The 22,136-nt window shown below is 39.3% G+C and overlaps 2 protein-coding genes across 4 annotated transcripts in view; both read left to right on the forward strand.

Moving 5' to 3' along the window:
• Positions 1–4,405: 4,405 nt before the first annotated feature.
• Positions 4,406–11,307, forward strand: clec3a (C-type lectin domain family 3, member A). Its single transcript, XM_067401468.1, has 3 exons — positions 4,406–4,628; positions 4,712–4,798; positions 10,590–11,307. Exons 1-3 carry the CDS (start codon positions 4,517–4,519, stop codon positions 10,985–10,987), a joined length of 597 nt encoding a protein of 198 aa, XP_067257569.1. The 5' UTR covers positions 4,406–4,516; the 3' UTR covers positions 10,988–11,307.
• Positions 11,308–15,259: 3,952 nt separating this feature from the next.
• Positions 15,260–22,136, forward strand: part of usp47 (ubiquitin specific peptidase 47) — a 46,695-nt gene continuing 39,818 nt past the window's right edge. For 2 of the 3 annotated variants that reach the window (XM_067400121.1, XM_067400122.1), the window contains exon 1: positions 15,260–15,662. In XM_067400121.1, coding sequence (XP_067256222.1) covers positions 15,618–15,662 — 45 coding nt within the window. In that variant the 5' untranslated portion in view covers positions 15,260–15,617. The remainder of the gene's footprint in view (positions 15,663–22,136) is intronic. The other variant, XM_067400123.1, reaches the window with a different exon arrangement.

A 22,136-nucleotide genomic window follows, 5' to 3' on the forward strand; every position in this document is an offset into this window, starting at 1 on the left:
TGCAGAGCCCAGAGCTGCGGCTGTGGGTGCCAGATTGTTCTGTTTGCCTGAGAGAGGAGGTCCCGTCTCAGGGGAATCGGCCACGGGGCTCTTAGAGAGAGCCTGAATAGCTCTGAGGACCAAACCTGGTTCCTCCAGAGCGGGGCCACCAGAAGGACTCTGTGCTGGTCTTCTCTGATACGCCTGATGACCTGGGGGATCAGTGCGATCGGAGGGAAAGCATAAAGGAGCGTGCTGGGCCATGTGTGGGCCAGAGCATCTACTTCCTTCGAGAAAAATGTTGGGCAATGAGAGTTGTCTTCTGAGGCGAAGAGGTCTACCTCTGCCTTCCCGAAGAACTCCCAGATCGTGAGGACCACTTGGGGGTGGAGCATCCACTCGTCGGAGGGGGATGTTGCTCCGTGACAACATGTCCGCACCCAGATTGTTCCTGCCAGGAACATGAGTCGCTCTGAGCGACTGAAGCCTCGGAAGAGCCCATTCCAGCAGTCGTTTCGCCAGAGCGCATAAGCGGCTGGACGAAAGACCGCCTTGGTGGTTCAGGTATGACACCACCGTCATACTGTCTGACCGAACTAGAACATGACGTCCCGTCAAGTAAGCCTGAAAGAACTGAAGGGCTTTCATCACTGCTAGCATCTCTAGACAGTTGATGTGTAGATGGCTTTCCTCGTGGCTCCCCGAGCCGAAGAGCCGGTCTGCCCCTCGCACACAGCGCCCCAGCCCAAGTTGGAGGCGTCTGTTGAGAGCACCGTCCTCCGTGAGACCGCCTGTAAGGGGACTCCGCGTTGGAACCATACTGGATCCATCCAAGGTTTCAGGGCTAGAAGACAGGCCCGATTGACCTTGAGACATAGGCGGCCGTGCCGCCATGCGCTGGGAGGAACCCGGAACTTCAACCAGTACTGAAGAGGCCGCATCCGAAGAAGGCCTAGCTGCAGCACCGGGGAGGCGGAAGCCATCAGCCCTAGCAGCCTCTGGAAAAACTTCAGAGGGAGATAGGCTTTGTTCGTGACAGATGCCGTGAGCTGCTGAATTGCCAGGGCGCGCTCTGGCGAGACTACTGCCGTCATACGGACCGAGTCGAAAACTGCTCCCAGAAACGAAATTCGTTGAGTGGGGCATAGCGAGCTGTTGGCTAAGTTGACCCTGAGACCCAGGCATTGTAGATGGCTGAGGAGCACGGATCTGTGGCGTTCCAGCTCGTCTCGCGAACGGGCTAAGATGAGCCAGTCGTCGAGGTAATTCAGAACCCGGATTCCCATCTGTCTCAGAGGGGAAAGCGCCGCGTCCATGCACTTGGTGAAAGTGCGGGGAGCCAGAGACAGCCCGAAGGGCAGGACCGTATATTGGTATGCCACCCCTTCGTATGCGAATCTCAAGAATCGTCTGTGACGGGGGCTATCTGGATGTGAAAATACGCATCCTTCAGGTCCAGCGAGCAGAACCAGTCCTCGGGGCAAATGTGCGCGAGGATCTGCTTCAGCGTCAGCATTTTGAACTTCCGTCTCATGAGGGAGTGATTCAAAAGCCTGAGGTCTAGGATGGGTCTGAGACCGCCATCCTTTTTGGGGACCAGAAAGTAGCGGCTGCAAAAGCCTGTCTCGCTCTCTGACGGAGGAACCATTTCCACAGCTCCTTTTTCCAGCAACGACATGACTTCGGCCCGGAGGACATGAGCGTCGTCCGGATTGACCGATGTTTGAAGCACCCCGGCGAAGCGGGGGGCCGTCGTGCAAACTGGAGCGAGTAGCCCTGGTTTACGATCCCCATGACCCATTCTGACACATCGGGGATGGCCTGCCAGGCCTCGGCCCGAGTGGCTAGGGGTTGAATAATGTTGGGTGACAGACCGCCGTTGAGAGGGTCGTACACCGCGAGGGGTGGAAGAGGAAATTTGCTCTTTTTGTGATGAGGTAAAAATTTGTCCGCCGTGAAAACGGCGTTTGGGAGTGGGCGCAACAGGTGTGGGCCCAGCTGTCACTTGGAGTATGTTTCCCACGCCCGGAAATAAACGAGGCGGAGGGGAAATTACCCGTGGGAGCTTTTGGGGTGGTCCGGTCGTAACGGGACGGTCCCCCATCCTCTTCCTGTCCGACGAATCAGGACGACTTCGGAGGCACCGGGTCCAGCACAATCCTGGGCCGGGGTCCCTGGCGCCTCGGGACGGGGAGGGCGCTTCGCAGGGCGCGAGCGCTGGCGATGCTCCTGGGCGGCGCTGCCTGTGTTGCAGGTGGGGCTGGTTTGTTCTGCTGAGCCGGCGCAGTCCTGGGGCGGCTAGACGCAGAAGCGGAGCTGGAGCGCTTAGGCAAGAAATGCCTCATAGCCTGAGACGATTTCTGCGCGGCAGTAAAGCGCTCAGTGAAGCCATCCACTGCAGGCCCGAAGAGACCAGAAGGCGAGACCGGGGCGTCTAAGAAGGCCGTCTTGTCTAGGTCTTTGATCTCCGTTAGGCTGAGCCACAGGTGGCGCTCCAACACGACCAGGCTGGCCATGGAACGACCGATGGCCTGGGCCGTAGCCTTCGTAGCTCGCAGGGCAAGATCCGTGGCGCTGCGGAGATCTTTGAAGGCTGGCGCGTCGATTCCCAGACTCATCCAGAGAGCGGAGGAGTTTGGCCTGGAATGCTTGAAATATGGCCATGGTGTGGAGCGCAGAGGCAGCTTGGCCCGCCGAGGTGTAAGCCCGTCCAGCCAGAGTAGAGGTGGTCCGACAGGGCTTGGAAGGAAGGGCCCTCTTCGTCTTCCAACCCACAGCCGCGGGAGGACAGAGGTGAGCAGCCACCGCTTCATCTAGGGGTGGCAAGCGCTCGTATCCCTTCTCCTCGGCGCCGTCGACGGCGGTGAGGGCGGAGCGGTGCGTAGTGTGGAGGCGGGCAGAGTAAGGAGCGCGCCACGACTTCGTCAGCTCTTCGTGGACCTCAGGAAAGAAGGGCGCTGAACGCTGGCGAGGTGCTTGGCGGCGGCCTGGCAGAAACCATTCGTCCAGGCGGCTGCGAGACGGCTCCTCTGGAGGGGCCCACTCGAGGTCCAGCTCTTCAACGGCTCTAGACAGGATGCGGAAGAGCTCGGCATCCATGCCCTGGCCATGCTCGATGGGTTCCAAGGGAGGCGGTGGAGCGGGGTCTTCCGGCTCGCCAGCCCATCCTTCCGCTTCGGAAGCCGCAAGAGACATGGAGTCGTCTTGTTCGTCGTCTGTTCCCCCGAATGAGACGAGGTCACTCGCTTCTGCGGAGGGACGCTGCTCAGGGCGAGAGAACAGAACTGGAGAGAGTTCCCTGGGAGGAGAGGGCGAGGCACGCGGGGCTGGGCCGGCGTGAGCTCGCTCCAACTCCTGGCGCTGAGTCGCTCTACCCCGCTGTCTTTTCCTCGCCGGACCGCGGGAGGAAGGAGACGGGAGGGCGCGAGCGGCGAGATCGCCCTCAGTGAAGAAGGCGACCCGCGAGCGCAGGGAAGCGAGACTCGCGCACTCGCAGTGCGGGCATGAGTCTCCAGCGAGCGCGCCGTCTGCGTGGGGCTTGCCCAGGCAAGCGACACACTCGCTGTGTCCATCGTCGTCGTGCAGGGGGCCCTGCAAGTACCACATGAGTGGCGGGGCATCGTGAGACGCCGCTGCCGTGAAAACGGCAATTGGGTGGCTCTTTTAGAGCGGCGAGGGCCGCGGAAGCTCTTAAAGCGGTGAAAACCGCTGGAAATCGCTCTTTTAGAGCGGCGTTTAAGCCGCGGATGAAGCTCTCAGGCGGCGCGCCGGATGGCGGCAGGGGACGCACAGGAAGCGGCCGGAAGCGGGAAGCGGGAGGCGGCGGCTCGGCGACGGCGCTAGAAGCTGCAGTCCGCGAGGGCGCCGGCGCTTTCTTCCACCGGCGAGTCCAGGCGAGTCCGCTGCGGGAGCCTCTTCAGACGGCGGCGAGAGCAGAAGGCGGCGAGCTTCTTCGGCTTCAGGCGGAGATCAGCGAAGAGAAGTAGATGTCGTCGCTGAAGGAGAAAACACTGAAATCCTATGGCGAAACGCCTGCTTATATAGCCCTATACCCCGCCCATTTCGGCGGGAATATTCGCGCGCTTGTCGCCATAGGCCGCGCAGCTATGCCGCGCCGCCATTGGTTCAACAACTTGTCTATGAGTGAACCAATGACGGTGCAGTTACACTGCGTTATTGAAAAAGGCTTCAGCAGCGGGGAAAAAGGGAGACCTTTCCCCATACGCAGTACGAGTGAAGTATCGAAAGGGAACTTGAGTTCTTTTAACCCATGGCACATAACATGTGTGGTAGTGAATGAATTTTCTTGTTGGGTTATGAATGGGAAAAGGACCAAATCAATTTTGTGTGCTTTCAGAGTAAATATTTTTGAATGGCTGGAAACAGGGGAAGGGCTGTTGTGACTACACTGAAGGTATTTGAATTCCCCTTTAGGTACACACAAACACTCAATGTCCAGCCAATAGCATGAGAGTGTGGAAGGGAGAAAACTGTAAGACTTGTCCATATTTCTCCCAGTGATTTAAACGGCCCGTCCATGACCATGGCACAATCTCGACTTCTGCTTTTGGTGATCTGCTTCGGCGTTCTCCACTACGGATATGGCCATCCGTCTCGCACTAAGAAAGCAGTTCCGGCTCAACAGAGAGGTAACTATTGTCTCACTGTTTAGAAAACTGCAATCAGCAACTTTATCTAACCTCCGGTCTGTGGTTCTTCTGTTGAGATACAGCTACAGAAGATGACGACATGAGGACACAGATTGACAAGCTGTGGCAGGAAATCAACTCTCTGAAAGAGATGCAGGCACTGCAAACAGGTCAACAACAATACAGCATTTATTTCATTTAAAAAGCTCTCGTTATGTTGCAGAGGTTACGCCTGTTTCACACTGCAAGCATCAGTAGTGCATATTTTTAGGTGCCCATTTAGAAGTGTCTCTACAGTGTTGGTCACACTTTATTTTGATAGTCCCCTTTAGACATTCTACTAATTATAAGTAACTTTGCAGCTCCATGTCAACTAGGGTTCAGGTTAACTTGACATGCACTTGCAAAGTTACTTATAGAATGTCTGTTAGAGGAGTATCAAAATAAAGCTCGTAGGTTACTTAAAATCTTTTAAAATGTATTTTTTCTTGCAGGTAATATAATAATTAACAAAATAAAAGGCCACTCAAGTGTACTTAGTGAGAGAACACTTTCATGTCAACACTGTAAATACTTATTTTCATAATTTGTCATCTCGACTTTTTTCTTTTGTCAAATCAACTTAATTAATGTGGTTCAAATAGCATAATATTTTGAGTTTCTGTTTATTAAACCAATCTCAAACTCAAATTTTTAATTTCAATGAATTCAAAAACTAAAGGGAACCAGACAACTTTTTTTTTTTCTTTTTTACATTTTTATAGTTAAACCAACAATATTTTTTTTACAGTGTATGTTTCTTAAAGGATTAGTTCACTTCAGAATTAAAATTTCCTGATAATTTACTCACCCCCATGTCATCCAAGATGTTCATGTCTCTTTCTTTTTTTAGTCAAAAAGAAATGAAGGTTTTTTTAAGGAAAACATTCCAGGATTTTTCTCCATATAGTGGACTTCAGTGGAACTTCAAAGAGCTCTACATGATCCCAGACGGGTCTTATCTAGTGAAATGATCAGCTATTTGGTAACTGGTGAAGTCCACTATATGGAGAAAAATCCTGGAATGTTTTCCTCATAAACATATTGGATGACATGGGGGTGAGTAAATTATCAGGGAATTTTAATTCTGAAGTGAACTAATTTCATAGCAGCTATGAAATTACATATAAATAATGTACTTACGTCCTACTTAAACGGGTAAAAAACACTCCTAAGTTCAACTAATTGCATTTAATATAAATTCAAACTAATTTAAGTTTAATCCATTTTCATGTAATTGTAAACAGCAATGCAGTGTCTGAAAAAAAAAAAAATGCATCCAGTACGCTAAGTATATTCTTTTAAAGTATGTCATTTCCATAATAAGTACAAGGGTAATGACTGAATAATGGGGAAAAAACCCTGCAGTGATGTATAATGATGTAGCTTCTCTGTCACTGCAGTCTACCTGATGAGGACAGCAACATGTCTTTCAGGGAGAAATCTGGGATTGGGATTCATCCAAGAATATAAAACCCTTAAAAAAAACCATGGTACCATGGTAACCCTAGTTCACACCAAAATACCATTAGAGCTATTACTGTAAAGTTGGAATGTATTAATATGGTATCTCTTTCAAACAGTGTGCTTTCAGAGCTTCTTTCTTTCCATGACTTTCTTTTTTTTTTTTTTTTTTTTTAATACACAGCGGTGACTGTGAAGATACTACAGATTTATAGTTGTAATTTTATATAGTTGTGTATTTGGTGGAAACTCAGGTTGGTCTTTAAATGAGACTGACTGAACATTTCATAACTTGGTGTAGACAATAAATGATCATAGTTTGAGTGCTGTCTGCTGTATTGTGACCGAAGCACACAAGAGCGGGAGAATACATGCAAAACAGATCTGTTAAAGGCACAATATGTATGATTTTTGGATTAAAATATCCAAAAACCACTTGAACAATATTTTGTTGACTTGTGTACTTGCATTATCCCAAATGTTTCCAACATCGTTTACAACCACACTGTGAAAAATTATTGTTGGTTTAACTTAAAAAGTAAGCATGGTTGCCTTAAAATTTTGAGTTCATTGAAATTACAAATTTTAGGTTATTACAATGAAGGAGATTGGTTTAATAAATAGAAACTCAAAATATTATGTTATCTGAAGCACATTAATTATCAACAAGTCATCCAACTTTTATTAATATGATATTCTAATATCAATCTAGCTTACTGGAGTGTGCAACAAGTTTCTCATACAGCCACCGAGCGCACGCATAACTTTCAGCACACTTTCAACACACTCAAATGTATTTTTAGTATGATTGTTTTCACTTAGTAAAACAGCGCTGCATTACCCCTCAGATAAACTGACCTGTATGAGTAGTAATTCAGCACTTGCAGCTATTTCATTAGAATTAAATAAAATAATGTTAATTTAAAGGTGCCATCGAACGTTTTTTAAAAGATGTAATATAAGTCTAAGGTGTCCCCTGAATGTGTCTGTAAAGTTTCAGCTCAAAATACCCCATAGATTTTTTTTAATTAATTGTTTTAACTGCCTATTTTGAGGCATAATTAGAAATGTGCCGATTCAAGCTGCGGCCCCTTTAATTGCTCGCGCTCTTCGCCCCCTCCCGAGCTCTTAACTCTATCACTGCATAAACAAAGTTCACACAGCTAATATAACCCTCAAAATGGATCTTTACAAAGTGTTCGCTATGCAGCATATCAAGTATAATCGCGCAAGTATGGTATTTATTTGCATGTTTACATTTGATTCTGAATGAGTTTGAGGTTATATGCTCCGTGGCTAACGGCTAATGCTACACTGTTGGAGAGATTTATAAAGAATGAAGTTGTGTTTATGAATTATACAGACTGCAAGTGTTTAATAATGAAAATACCAACGGCTCTCTTGTCTCAATGAATACAGTAAGAAACGATGGTAACTTTAACCACATTTAACAGCAAATATCACTAAAAATATCATGTTATCATGGATCATGTCAGTTATTATTGCTCCATCTGCCATTGTTCGCTATTGTTCTTGCTTGCTTACCTAGTCTGATGATTCAGCTGTGCACAGATCCAGACGTTAATGCTGGCTGCCCTTGTGTAATGCCTTTCATAATGTTGGGATCATGGGCTGGCATATGCAAATATTGGAGGCGTACACCCTGACTGTTACGTAACAGTCGGTGTTATGTTGAGATTTGCCTGTTCTTTGGAGGTCTTTTAAACAAATGAGATTTATATAAGAAGGAGGAAGCAATGGAGTTTGAGACTCACTGTATGTCATTTCCATGTACTGAACTCTTGTTATTCAACTAGGCCGAGGTAAATTCAACTTTCAATTCAATGGCACCTTTAAGTGATCAAATGTATCTGTAACAAAGTTCAAGTTCAGGGAAGAAGGAGGCGAACATTAAACATTAAACATTAAACTAAAGGAGCGGCAGTGTCTGACTGGGGCATATAAGCATATTAAAAACAGCAATATAAAATGACCCAGGCTCTCGGCCCCACCCTGCTTCATACCACAGTAACGTTTAATAAAACTTTAGCTCATCCATGAACATGATTTCTCATGTCAGAATGCTTTCCACCAGCTAGCTGTTGAGGTGAAGATGACAACTCCCATGATTCCACACACATTCACAGTGTCATCAGGCTACGCCTTTGTTTTGAATAATGGTGCGTTCACACCAGATGCGAATGAAGCGTTAAGCGCGAGTGATTTGCATGTTAAGTCAATGCAAAGACGAGAATAGACATTCTGCAGTGTGATTCGCACGAATGAGATGGCGAGAATTGAGTGTTTCAGGTGTTTGACGCGAGTAATGCATGATTCGCATGAATCGTGCAAATTGAAAAATCTGAACTTTGGGCGAAAATTCACCAATCAGGAGCTTGCTGTAGTAGTGACGTGATTACGACGTAGCGAGCAAAGGCAGAAATCCGAAACAACAATGGAGGACAAAATCATCGTCACTGTACGATACATCTTCATACTTTTATAGAAACAGGAATAAAAAGGATCATGCTTGGAAAAAAGTGAGTGAGGAGGTCGGACAATCTGGTAAGTTGTAAAAAACGGTCTTTACTCAATTTGAGCTATATATATATATATATATATATATATATATATATATATATATATATATATATATATATATATTGAGACTACAAGCTAGCTAAAGCCGGTAAATTGAGCTTATTCGCCGTATTTTGCAACTACTTTCCCGCTGATGAGTTGTGTTTATTCAGAGGAAGTGTGTAGAAAGAAGTGGAAGATCACTGGGACACATATTTAACCAGAAGAAATACATCTGTGAATACCTGATTCCATGATGCGCGTCTCACATGCCATAAAGATGGTTGTTGAAGATATAAACAGCCTGTCAATAAAAATGAAACAGTATGATGTGCCCTCTTTATTCACCGTAAATGTGGAGGAGAACTATAGAGTTCTGGAAGTACACTCAATTCATTTTCTCCATAGGGAAACTGGATTTTAATGATAACGTATAAACCTTTAAAGACAGCCCTTGTGAGCTGTACGAGGTTGTTAATCGATGTTGAAGCCGTAAGCCCACGTTATTTTGACTTGTTTTACAATGGAAGTCGCAGTGCAAAACTACATTACCCATGATGCTGTACTCAAGAATTGAAACAAGCAAACCATTAGCTCCACCCACTCCCATGAAACACTGCAAATTACGTAATCGAGTTGATCTCCTTATGCTCTCAAAATACTTAAATATTTTAATTTATATGCATATTTTGCAATAAAATTAACTATAGCGTCTAGAGGGTCTCAGTGACGAGCGTCTCAGTGATACTGATATAGAGAATAACTCCTGCTGGAGGGACTTTGTAACTTTGCAGACCTTGTTCATGATCAGACAGCAACATTTGTTTTAAAAGCTTTTCAGTTTGAAATAGTTTAAGTTTTAGTTTAATAAGCTTAAACTAAACTAAAAGTTTAAAAGCTAGCGAGTTATTGAGACTACAAGCTAGCTAAAGCCGGTAAATTGAGCTTATTCGCCGTATTTTACAACTACTTTCCCGCTGATGAGTTGTGTTTATTCAGAGGAAGTGTGTAGAAAGAAGTGGAAGATCACTGGGACACATATTTAAAGGAGAGGGAGAGCACTTCTCATGGCGCGAATTCGCATCTGTTGTGAAGTGAATTTCACACGCGAATGAAGCGAGTAAACTCAAAATGTTCAAGCGTCCAACTATGCACGAATAGTGCGATTTATTCGCACAAGTCGTGTCTGGTGTGAACGCCACATAAGTGACCTCTAGTGGTGAAAATTACATATTGTGCCTTTAATATATAGCCTAAATTATATATAAATGTGCTTACACTCTCATGCGCTATTTCAGCCACAACACAGCATACGCCCTCCATACGCATTAGAACAGTAAAGACAAAACTGCTCTGTTAGCTGTGGTGTCAAGACATCTATAAATATTATTAGGAGATTAATATGAGGCCGAAGTACAGAATGTCACGTGTTATTGACTGTTTCAACAAAAAATGTTTTAGCAACTAAGAAGAACAGCACTATTAGAGTTTCATCCCTCTGCCTAATGTGAGCATAAGTATTGGGACGGTTTAACTTAAAGCAAGTGTAAAAGTATAAAGGTAATATTTAGTAGTAAATCCCTTGGAAGCAATCACAGGAGCGAGTCTGTGACCCATAGACATCACCAGACTCTTGGTTTCACACTTTGAAATGCTTTTCCAGGCCTTTAATGCAGCCATTTTCAATGGTTGCTTGATTTGGGGAGTTTCTGCCTTTAGTCTCCTCTTCAGCTGGTGAAACGCTTCTTCAATAGGATTTAAATCTGGAGATTGACCAGTAAAGTGAGTTTCAGGAGGTGCATGGTAAAGCATGTGAAAGACACACTCAAAACTGCTGTAAAACGGTTTACATGAGTGAATGTGTTCTATACTTTTCAGTTTGCCTGCGTGGCATCAAGGCCCACAGGAAGTGTTACCTGGTTTCTGAGCAGGCCAAGCACTACCATGAGGCCAACGAGGACTGCATCGCGCAGGGAGGGACCCTGGCCATTCCTCGAGACATGAACCAAAACGACGAACTCAGAGACTATGCCAAACGCAGCTCGCCCGGATCCAAAGATTTCTGGATTGGCATAACAGACATAGTGAAAGAAGGCCAGTATGTGGACGTGAACAGCCTGCCCGTCACCTTCTTCCATTGGGATCGATCCAAGAGAGAGCCCACCGGGGGGAAGAGAGAGAGCTGTGTTACGCTCTCGCTGGCAGCACAGGGAAAGTGGCATGACGAGGTCTGTCGCAGCCAGAAGAAATACATCTGTGAATACCTGATTCCATGATGCACGTCTCACATGCCATAAAGATGGTTGTTGAAGATATAAACAGCCTGTCAATAAAAATGAAACAGTATGATGTGCCCTCTTTATTCACCGTAAATGTGGAGGAGAACTATAGAGTTCTGGAAGTACACTCAATTCATTTTCTCCATAGGGAAACTGGATTTTAATGATAACGTATAAACCTTTAAAGACAGCCCTTGTGAGCTATACGAGGTTGTTAATCGATGTTGAAGCCGTAAGCCCACGTTATTTTGACTTGTTTTACAATGGAAGTCGCAGTGCAAAACTACATTACCCATGATGCTGTACTCAAGAATTGAAACAAGCAAACCATTAGCTCCACCCACTCCCATGAAACACTGCAAATTACATAATCGAGTTGATCTCCTTATGCTCTCAAAATACTTAAATATTTTAATTTATATGCATATTTTGCAATAAAATTAACTATAGCGTCTAGAGCGTCTCAGTGACGAGCGTCTCAGTGATACTGATATAGAGAATAACTCCTGCTGGAGGGACTTCGTAATTTTGCAGACCTTGTTCATGATCAGACAGCAACATTTGTTTTAAAAGCTTTTCAGTTTGAAATAGTTTAAGTTTTAGTTTAATAAGCTTAAACTAAACTAAAAGTTTAAAAGCTAGCGAGTGAGTGTGAGTATGTGAGTGTGTGTTGATAGACAGATAGATAGATAGTTAGCGAGTGTGTGTGTGTGTGTGTGTGTGTGTGTGTGAGATTGAGTGTCTGTGGATAGATAGATAGATAGATAGTTTGATAGATATTAGTTAGATAGTTATTAGATAGATAGATATATAGATATTAGTTAGTTAGATATTAGATAGTTAGATTCGTTAGATATTAGTTAGTTAGTTTATGAGTTTGAATGTGTTTAAATGGCTTAGTAATAGTACTTAGTTAGATAGATAGATATTAGTTAGATAGTTATTAGATAGATAGATAGATAGATAGATAGATAGATAGATAGATAGATAGTTAGCGAGTGTGTGTGTGTGTGTGAGTGTGTGAGATTGAGTGTCTGTGGATAGATAGATAGATAGATAGATAGATAGTTAGATAGATATTAGTTAGATAGTTATTAGATAGATAGATATATAGATATTAGTTAGTTAGATATTAGATAGTTAGATTATGAGTTTGAATGTGTTTAAATGGCTTAGTAATAGTACTTAGTTAGATAGATAGATATTAGTTAGATAGTTATTAGATAGATAGATAGATAGATAGATAGATAAATAGATAGATATTAGTTAAATAGTTAGTTAGATAGATATTAGTTAGATAGTTATTAGATCGATAGATAGATAGATAGATAGATAGATAGATAGATAGATAGATAGATAGATAGATAGATAGATAGATAGATAGATAGATAGATAGATAGATAGATAGATATTTGTTAGTTAGATTCGTTAGATAGTTAGTTAGATTGTTAGTTAGTTAGTTAGATAGATAGATATTAGTTAGTTAGTTAGTTAGTGATAGTTAGATAGTTAGATATTAGTTAGTTAGTTTATGAGTTTGAATGTGTTTAAATGGCTTAATAATAGTACTTAGTTAGATAGCTAGATAGATATTAGTTAGATAGTTATTAGATATCTATCTAATAACTATCTAACTAATATCTATCTAGCTACCTAACTAAGTTAGTGTGTTAGTGTAGTTAGTGAGTGTGTGTGTGTGTGTGTGTGTGTGAGTGTGTGAGATTGAGTGTGTATAGATATATAGATAGATAGATAGATAGATAGATAGATAGATACATATTAGTTAAATAGTTAGTTAGTTAGATAGATATTAGTTAGATAGTTATTAGATAGATAGATAGATAGATAGATAGATAGATAGATAGATAGATATTAGTTAGTTAGATATTAGATAGTTAGATTTGTTAGATAGTTAGATTGTTAGTTAGTTAGATAGATATTAATTAGTTAGTTAGATATTAGATAGATGTTTGTTAGAAAGATAGTTATTAGTTAGTTAGATATTAGTTAGATAGTTAGATATTAGTTAGTTTATGAGTTTGAATGTTTTTAAATGGCTTAGTAATAGTACTTAGTTAGATAGATAGATAGATAGATATTAGTTAGTTATTAGATAGATAGATAGATACTTACATATTAGTTAAATAGTTAGATAGATATTAGTTAGATAGTTATTAGATAGATAGATAAATAGATAGATATTAGATAGTTAGATTGTTAGTTAGTTAGTTAGATAGATAGATAGATAGATAGATATTAGTTAGTTAGTTAGTTAGTTAGTTAGTTATTAGATAGATATTTGTTAGAAAGATAGTTAGTTAGATATTAGTTAGATGTTAGATATTAGTTTATGAGTTTGAATGTTTAAATGGCTTAGTAATAGTACTTAGATAGATATTAGATAGTTATTAGATAGATAGATAGATAGATAGATAGATAGATAGATAGATAGATAGTTAGCGAGTGTGTGTGTGTGTGTGTGTGTGTGTGTGTGTGTGAGTGTGAGTGTGAGATTGAGTGTCTGTGAATAGATAGATAGATAGTTAGATAGATATTAGTTAGATAGTTATTAGATAGATAGATATATAGATATTAGTTAGTTAGATATTAGATAGTTAGATTCGTTAGATAGATATTAGTTAGTTAGTTTATGAGTTTGAATGTTTAAATGGCTTAGTAATAGTACTTAGTTAGTTAGATAGATATTAGTTAGATAGTTATTAGATCGATAGATAGATAGATATTTGTTAGTTAGATATTATATAGTTAGATTTGTTAGATAGTTAGATAGTTAGTTAGATAGATATTAGTTAGTTAGTTAGTTAGATATTAGTTAGTTAGTTTATGAGTTTGAATGTGTTTAAATGGCTTAATAATAGTACTTAGTTAGATAGATAGATAGATAGATAGATAGATATTAGTTAGTTATTAGATAGATAGATAGTTAGTGAGTGTGTGTGTGTGTGAGATTGAGTGTGTGTGGATAGATAGATAGATAGATAGATAGATAGATAGATAGATAGATAGATAGATATTAGTTAAATAGTTAGTTAGTTAGTTAGATAGATATTAGTTAGATAGTTATTAGATAGATAGATAGATATTAATTAGTTAGATATTAGATAGTTAGATTTGTTAGTTAGATTGTTAGTTAGTTAGTTAGATAGATATTAATTAGTTAGTTAGTTAGATATTAGATAGTTGTTAGAAAGATAGTTATTAGTTAGTTAGATATTAGTTAGATATTAGTTAGTTTATGAGTTTGAATGTTTTTTAAATGGCTTAGTAATAGTACTTAGTTAGATAGATAGATATTAGTTAGTTATTAGATAGATAGATAGATAGATAGATAGATACTTACATATTAGTTAAATAGTTAGATAGATATTAGTTAGATAGTTATTAGATAGATAGATAGATAGATAGATAGATAGATAGATATTAGATAGTTAGATTGTTAGTTAGTTAGATAGATATTTGTTAGAAAGATAGTTAGATATTAGTTAGATGTTAGATATTAGTTTGAGTTTGAATGTTTAAATGGCTTAGTAATAGTACTTAGATAGATATTAGATAGTTATTAGATAGATAGATAGATAGATAGATAGATAGATAGATAGATAGATAGATAGATAGATAGATAGAAGGTTAGATAGATGGATAGATAGATAGATATTAGTAGTTAGTCAGATATTAGTTAGTTAGATAGATAGATATTAGATAGAAGGATGGTTAGATAGTTAAATAGCTAGATAGATATTAGTTAGATATTAGATATTAGTTAGACAGTTAGATAGATATTAGATATTACTTAGTTAGATATTACTTAGATAGATATTAGATATTAGTTAGTTGCTTATATTAGTTAGATATTAGATAGATAGATAGATAGATAGATAGATAGATAGATAGATAGATAGATAGATAGATAGATAGATAGATAGATAGATAGATAGATAGATAGATAGATAGATAGACTTTTTTTTCAGGAAAACCGTAAGCCATTAATAAGTCTATATAGCAGATCAGTAAGTTGGCTTTTTCAAGCTAGGTTAGCTTGATATTGCACAATGCAATTTATTAGCACTCAAAGACATATTATTTTGTAATAAAAATACAGTTTTTGTTGTGAATTCTGTCCTCCAAACTAATGTTGGGAAAGAAGTGAACACAATAAACTGGCATATAACTGAAGGCAAGGTTCAGTTATATAATGTAAGCAGACTTTAATCGAAAGGTTGAACTGTTCTCTCAGGACAAGCTTTGTATTTCATAAATATAAGGCATGGTCTCACATTACATAACAATATTTTTGTTTTCCTAACTGCCAGTTTACACTTTCAGCTGTTTCATAATGTAGTCCACAGACAGAGAGTGTTGTCGGAAGTGACGCAGATTGATGTGAAGTCTCGCGAAAGTGCGTGGCGGCCATTTTTCCTCCATTGATTGCTGTTTTTGCTTACAGTCCAAGCAGAAAGAAAGTAACACAGATTAAACTGGATTACGAGCCATTTAGCCTAAAAGTTGTTTCTTCGACATCGACTTGTTTCGCCTAACACACTCAGAATGGTGTCCCGAAGCGACTCGCAGAGCTCCTGTTGACAGCGGACCGCGGCTGGATGATCAGATGGAAATGGTGCCCAGCGAAGAAAAGCAGCTTGTGCCCAAAGAGGTGAGAGATGATCGAGCTCAAAATAACACCGGCAGATCACACCATCGCGCTCTATAAATCGCACTTTGAGCCAGAGATTCGCCAGAGGCGAGACGGGAAAGTGCGTGTCACTGCTTCAGTTGAGCGGCTAGCAGGAGAGTGTTAGCAGCAGCTCAGCTAACTATCAGTCAACAAGTCCTTCCAGCAGATTAAATACGTTTATAACCACTTGAGTCCGGTGATTTGTGTGATTGATAGGCCAGATAACGTGTTGTCATGTGTGCTGTCCGACCGCTTACTTTATACACAGCCGGTAAAGTGAGTTTCGGGAGGCGCTAAAGTGTGCGCCATAGTTTATGTTAGCAGCTCAGATTAGACTGCTTGATTTAATCCACATCACTTCATTCATGGACATGATTCAGATCCGATTCAGATGACTTTCATTTCTAAAATGCTGTTTGATATCAACACCCGTCAAAATCAGATTTTAGTCCAGAACAAATTTTTATCTGACCAATTCAGATCAGATTGAATCTACAGTACTTCATATGCAGACATGATTCAGATCAGATGAGTCTATCAACGCTTAAAGAGCCAAATAGAGAGTTTAGCATTATTTGTTTTGAACTGTTGGGATGTTTATTTTGGTCCTTATGTTAACTTATCATTAAGTCTACTCGTTTTGGCTTGAATGTCCATGAAGTTAAATTGAAGTGAAAATCATTAAACCTGAATATTCATTCAACCAAGGACAAATTAAATTTACGCAAGGCTCAAAAAGTAATATCTGAATATAATTAAAGGGTTAGTTCACGCAAAAATTAAAATAATGTCATTTATTACTCACTCAAGTCCTTTGTTGATCTTCAGAACGTAAATTAAGATATTTTTGTTGAAATCTCAGTGAGGCCTGCATAGCCAGCAATGACATTTCCTCTCTCAAGATCCATTAATGTACTAAAAACATATTTAAAACAGTTCATGTGAGTACAGTGGTTCAATATTAATATTATAAAGCGACACTGCTTCAGGAAGCTTCGGAGCGTTATGAATCTTTTGTGTCGAATCAGCGGTTTGGAGCACAAAAGTCACGTGATTTCAGCAGTTTGACACATGATCTGAATCGTGATTCGATACTCTGATTCGTTATGCTCCAAATCTCCCTGAAGCAGTGTTTTGAAATCGGCCATTTAATATATAAGTCATTATTTTGTTTTTTTTTGGCGCACCAAAAATATTCTTGTCGTATTCTCACATGAACTGATTTAAATATGTTTTTAGTACATTAATGGATCTCGAGAGAGGAAATGTCATTGCTGGCTATGCAGGCCTCACTGAGATTTCAACAAAAATATCTTAATTTACGTTCTGAAGATTAACAAAGGACTTTGGAATGGCATGAGGGTGAGAAATAAATGGCATTATAAATAAATGGGTGAACTAACCCTTTAATGGCAAATACAATGGTATTTGTTACTCCAACTTACTTACTTCAAAGAATATCAAAACATGTCCAAAAACGGCTCTCGAGCTGTGGTTAGAAGCATAGTTTCCTGTTTTTATGATATGTGGACTTAATAAATCCTTATCTTGAGCAAAATAAGCAAGCTGACATCTTTTATTTTGAATATATACAAATGTCATTTACATATTTTAGTTTGTCGAGATTTAAAGCACCGTTTTTGAAGAGTGCGCATGTGCGTACGTGCTCTAGTACATAAGAACAAGCATTTGATTTAATCTGGAAATAAAGCAGAATAACTGAGGAAAATGAGAATTAATCCTCAGATGCCATGTCCATAATTTATAGCAAAAAAAATTAACATTAATTTGATCTCAAATGGATTCTTTTAAAGAAGTTATTACCTGCGTGACGTCATTCACCAACGTGGCTGAATGACAAGTTTGCGACAGTTTCGGGAAACAGTCGTGACTAGCTAGTTGATTTGTTCAACGATGCATTGTACCATGGTAGTGAAGCAGCGAGTTACATTGTTGTTTGGGAAACGCACCCCAGAAGAACTTATCGGCCAAAAACGATAATTAAAAAAAAAGCCAAATATAGGTTGATATATTAGCCAACCCATAGTAAAAACAGTTATTTTTTTGGTATGTTTCTCTTAGATCCCCAGGTTACTTCACTTAATAATTGATGCAAAAAAAAAAAAGAAGAACACTGATCAGGGCTCAACGCTAAGGATTTTTTCTACTGGCCCAGTCGGGCCAATGGTTCAAAGTTTTACTTGGCCCGCTAAAATTTTAACTTGCCCCAAGAAAATGGGCCTATAAATTAAGCCTAGTTATTTTTTTTTATTTATTTTTTTTTTTTTTGATGACCTAATTAATAAACAGGGTTATGACACCAAAAGCTACTAGATTAATTCACTTAAATTTTAAATATTGTTAGACAAATAAACAGTCAAGTAATAAAATAGTAACAAATAATCAAATTACGAGTAATTGCACAAAGAAATACAATAGAACAAACATATACATGTAATAAACAGTGCTTTTCAAGTTTTTCATGAATGTTTAAACAGGAGATTTTCAGGTACAGAAATTGTAATCTAATGTATAACTATTTAGCTATAGATAAAACTTTATTATTAATCAGTGAAGAGCAGTTACAGATGCATAAATAATGTTTTGAAATGTTGAAAATATAAAACGTTAAATACTGTTATTTGAAATTATTTTAAAAATGAAAAGCTACTTTAAAAGTGAAATTAAACCTGCCACTAGGTGGCAGCGAATCACTATTAATGAGTGAGTCATTGAGATTCAACCGATTCATTCAAACGGCTAATTCATTCAGGAAGTGTTGCTCAGAGACGCAAAACAATGCTGTTTTGAACTATTTTAGTAGGCGAAATAGAGCGAAACAGGCAATTCAGTGTCTTAAATGTAAGTCACTTGATATTAAGTTCTTGTTCATTAAACTGTACGCTGTATAAAATCAATATCACATTTGTAATCATGCTGATATTTGTAGAAAACGGTGCTCTTTGTGTAATATTGGTTAACTATATTAAATCACATAAATATGAAAGATATACAGGGTCATTTTTCCCCCTTATCTTGAATTCTGGTGGCATTCTAAAGGCATTTTAATAGACTAAATCACACAGTGAATGCGTACACTCTAAATATGCACGCGCACTAGTCTAACCTACTAGACTACGTCATGTAGTGTATGTGTGCACTCAATGAGTGTGTTTTTGTAAAGTGAGGGACATAATCGATAATTTCAGATCATTTAATCAACAATTACGATATCACAGACGATATATATCGGACACCCTACAGCACTGGCCCGAACGGGCAAGTGACGTTGCGTCTGTTGTCCTGAGCGTCATTCACACTGGCCCCGGGCCATCGGGCAGTCCTTATTGTCGAGCCCTGCTGGTAATATAACCATCAGGTGTATCAGTGTCTTTGTTTTGGTTGCCACTGTCTATGATTAAATTCATTGTTTAGAAATTCAGTGCATCAGGGATTCAGACTAATATCAGAGCAGGAGTCATTTGACTTTAGCCTGAAATGAATGAGTCAGTTTGATCCTATTTGATCATATAAATTGGTCTGCAGGATTAACATGACCTTTACAGGCTCAGCGCCAATTACAACATGTCTCTTTTATAGTGGGATGAGACACTCCCACACTCTTCCTCTGGGTTATGGTTTCTCTGCTGACAACACTTACTGGAAATCATTGATTAGTCAGCATTAAAGTTTATAGTTATATTTTATCTTTAGTGTTACCAGATTACCATCAAAGCACAGAGTTCCAGACTGCGACTGAATGGTTGCATTTTGTGACTTTTTTTTTTTTTTTTCTGCTGGCGCGGCTAAATTTTTATTATTAGATATTTATTGTTAGATATCGCATTGGCGCAACTATTAATTTGCCTAATATGCAGTGCCATCCCTGTTGCATATGAGAAACTTTAAATGTTCCAAAAGTGGAATGAAACAGTGTCACTATGAAACAGCACTGCTCGTTCTCTGATGGATTATTCGTGTCAAATCAGCCAAATTTTGGAAACTTCCCCTGCTCAATTTTTTTTTTTTTTCTGAAGAAAGACAAAAATAAAGCCAAAATATTAAATGTCATATCTATCTTTGCTGACTAATCCACTGTTAATTTTGAGCCATATTACAGGGGGGTAAAAATGATTTTAGAAAGAAGGCAGCATCATTTTATTTTCACACAGATATTGGTAGGTCTGTTAGTTAAATCTGTTGACTTTAGCAATATTTGTTGCATTATATGCTAACAGTGAAAGTTTAAAAATAGGAAAAAGCACTTCTTGTGTTTCTTGCCCCAAGTTTGCATGCCTGTAACACAAGAAGTATTAAATATATCTTAATATCTTTTTAGATTCTGGTTTTTAACAAACTTTCCTTTTGGTATCTTCATTTTAAAGGCCCTCGATGGTTCAATCCCAGAAATATGGACATGTTAATGCAGTTCCATGAGTAAATTGTACACCTTTTCAGTGGCCAATGTGCGTCACTTTGCATACAGCTGATACTTTTTTTCTATTAAAGAAGAATATCTGAACGACAAGTAATGTTGAAACTAGAAATTAATCTTGTTTTTTTCTTTTTCTTTCTATCAACAGAGTTGCATAGAACATACCTGTCTGAGTGCCATTTAATGTTGTTTTTCCAAAGTTTGTGTGCCCGTCACTCAAAAAGTATTAAAGATAGCTCAATATGATTTTAGATTCTGGTTCTTAAACTTTTCTTTTGAAATCTTAATTTTTAAGGCCCTATCAGTCTTTGGTCTATGGTTTACTTTGCTCTCATTTAAAGAGTAATTTCTGAAGAATAAATAATGTTGAAACTAGAAATGTATCTGGTTTCCCTCTATCAAAACAATTGAATACAACATACCTCTCTGAGTCCCAAAAATCCACTGAAATGGTCGGATTGAGGCACATGAACTTGCTCTCAAAAGTGTATTTATAAGGATCCATATTTGAATCAGTTTCAGGGATTTTTGGAAGAAAGGATTTTGATGATTTTAACAGCTTTTGAAGCTACCAAGAGTTCAAATACGCAGTATCGTAATTCCACGTTACCGCATTGACATCCCAATATCTCTGGGATTAAACCATATAGGGCCTTAAAAATTAAGATTCCAGAAGAAAAGTTTCTCAAGAACCATAATCTTAATTATATTAAGATATCTTTAACACTTCTACAGACTTGTAGACTTCAGAAAAATATTTTTTTGGCATTTCATTTCATTTGTTCTTCAGACAAAATAAATATCAGCTGTTTGAAAAGTTATCCCCATTTGGTTTTTGACCACTAAAATGTGTACAATTGACCAATTTACTCATGGAGCTGCATTAACATGTCCAAAATAATGATGCTGCCGCCATTTTTGCCAAAATTGTCATTTTGACCCCCCTCTACGAAACAGTGTATTAATCAGTAAATATACAGTCATGACATTTAATATTTTAGCTTTCTTTTTCATTTATGTATTTCTTTCAACAGGAAAAAAAAAAAAAGGTCAAAAACAACATTTGTAGTTGGGGACTTCTGGTTGAGTTGACACAGATGGACCCTGATGCAAACCACAAGGTCTAGGTGATTTAAACTAGTTTAAAGTCAGATGAAAGTGCGCTGACATTCTCGACAATACTGATGTGGAAAACAGAAGAAACATTGTGCCGCAAACCCAGTTATACGGTCCAGTTAGAAGGCTTTTCAATTCACAAATCACCAACATTTATCATGATTTACTCTAACTGTAACCATGATATTGTGGCAGAAATGTGGGATAATTGTATCAAATTGTGTTAAATTATTATTGTAGACGTATTAAAGGAGAAATTGAATATAATTACAATATATTTTTGTTATTAAGCCATAGCAGTATGTGTTTAGTGCATTTGTATTTATACTAAATGTGTTTAGGCTTCTGTTTTTCATAACAAATACCATAGAAACTATATAGTTAAATTTTTTTCCCCCCATGGTAATGAAGTGCCATGCATGGTTTTACCTGTGGTTATCATGATCTACAAATGTATGATACTATGGAAGACCAGTGGTAAAATTTGAGTAAGAATAGAGTCAGGTCAGTAACTAGGTCAGTAAGAATATTTAAATTTTACCCTATAAAAATAAAATTTTCACAATATTTACCAATGCTACTGTTTTTGTAAATAAATATAGGCTACATCTGCAACCCAACTCAAGCTCATTGTCAAATCAGGTGCTGGTGCCACCATCTTAGTGGCATCAATGCCAATTCTCCCAAATAGTTTTTTTTAGTCTTGAGCCTGAAGCACACAATTTGTGGCTGCAGTTGCCGATGCCCCGAAGTTCAGGTCAGCGATGCTGAGCTCTCTTCATTGTCAAATTGACTCGTTTTAATCTGCTCTGGATTGGCTCTCAGTAATCAAGATCGTCCAGTGTCAGCAGGCGTTCAATCTGGACATCTTCCCCTTATGATGCTGCTGTAGCCATTATTTC

The sequence above is a fragment of the Chanodichthys erythropterus genome, chromosome 11, assembly GCF_024489055.1.
Source record: "Chanodichthys erythropterus isolate Z2021 chromosome 11, ASM2448905v1, whole genome shotgun sequence".
NCBI lineage: Eukaryota > Metazoa > Chordata > Actinopteri > Cypriniformes > Xenocyprididae > Chanodichthys > Chanodichthys erythropterus.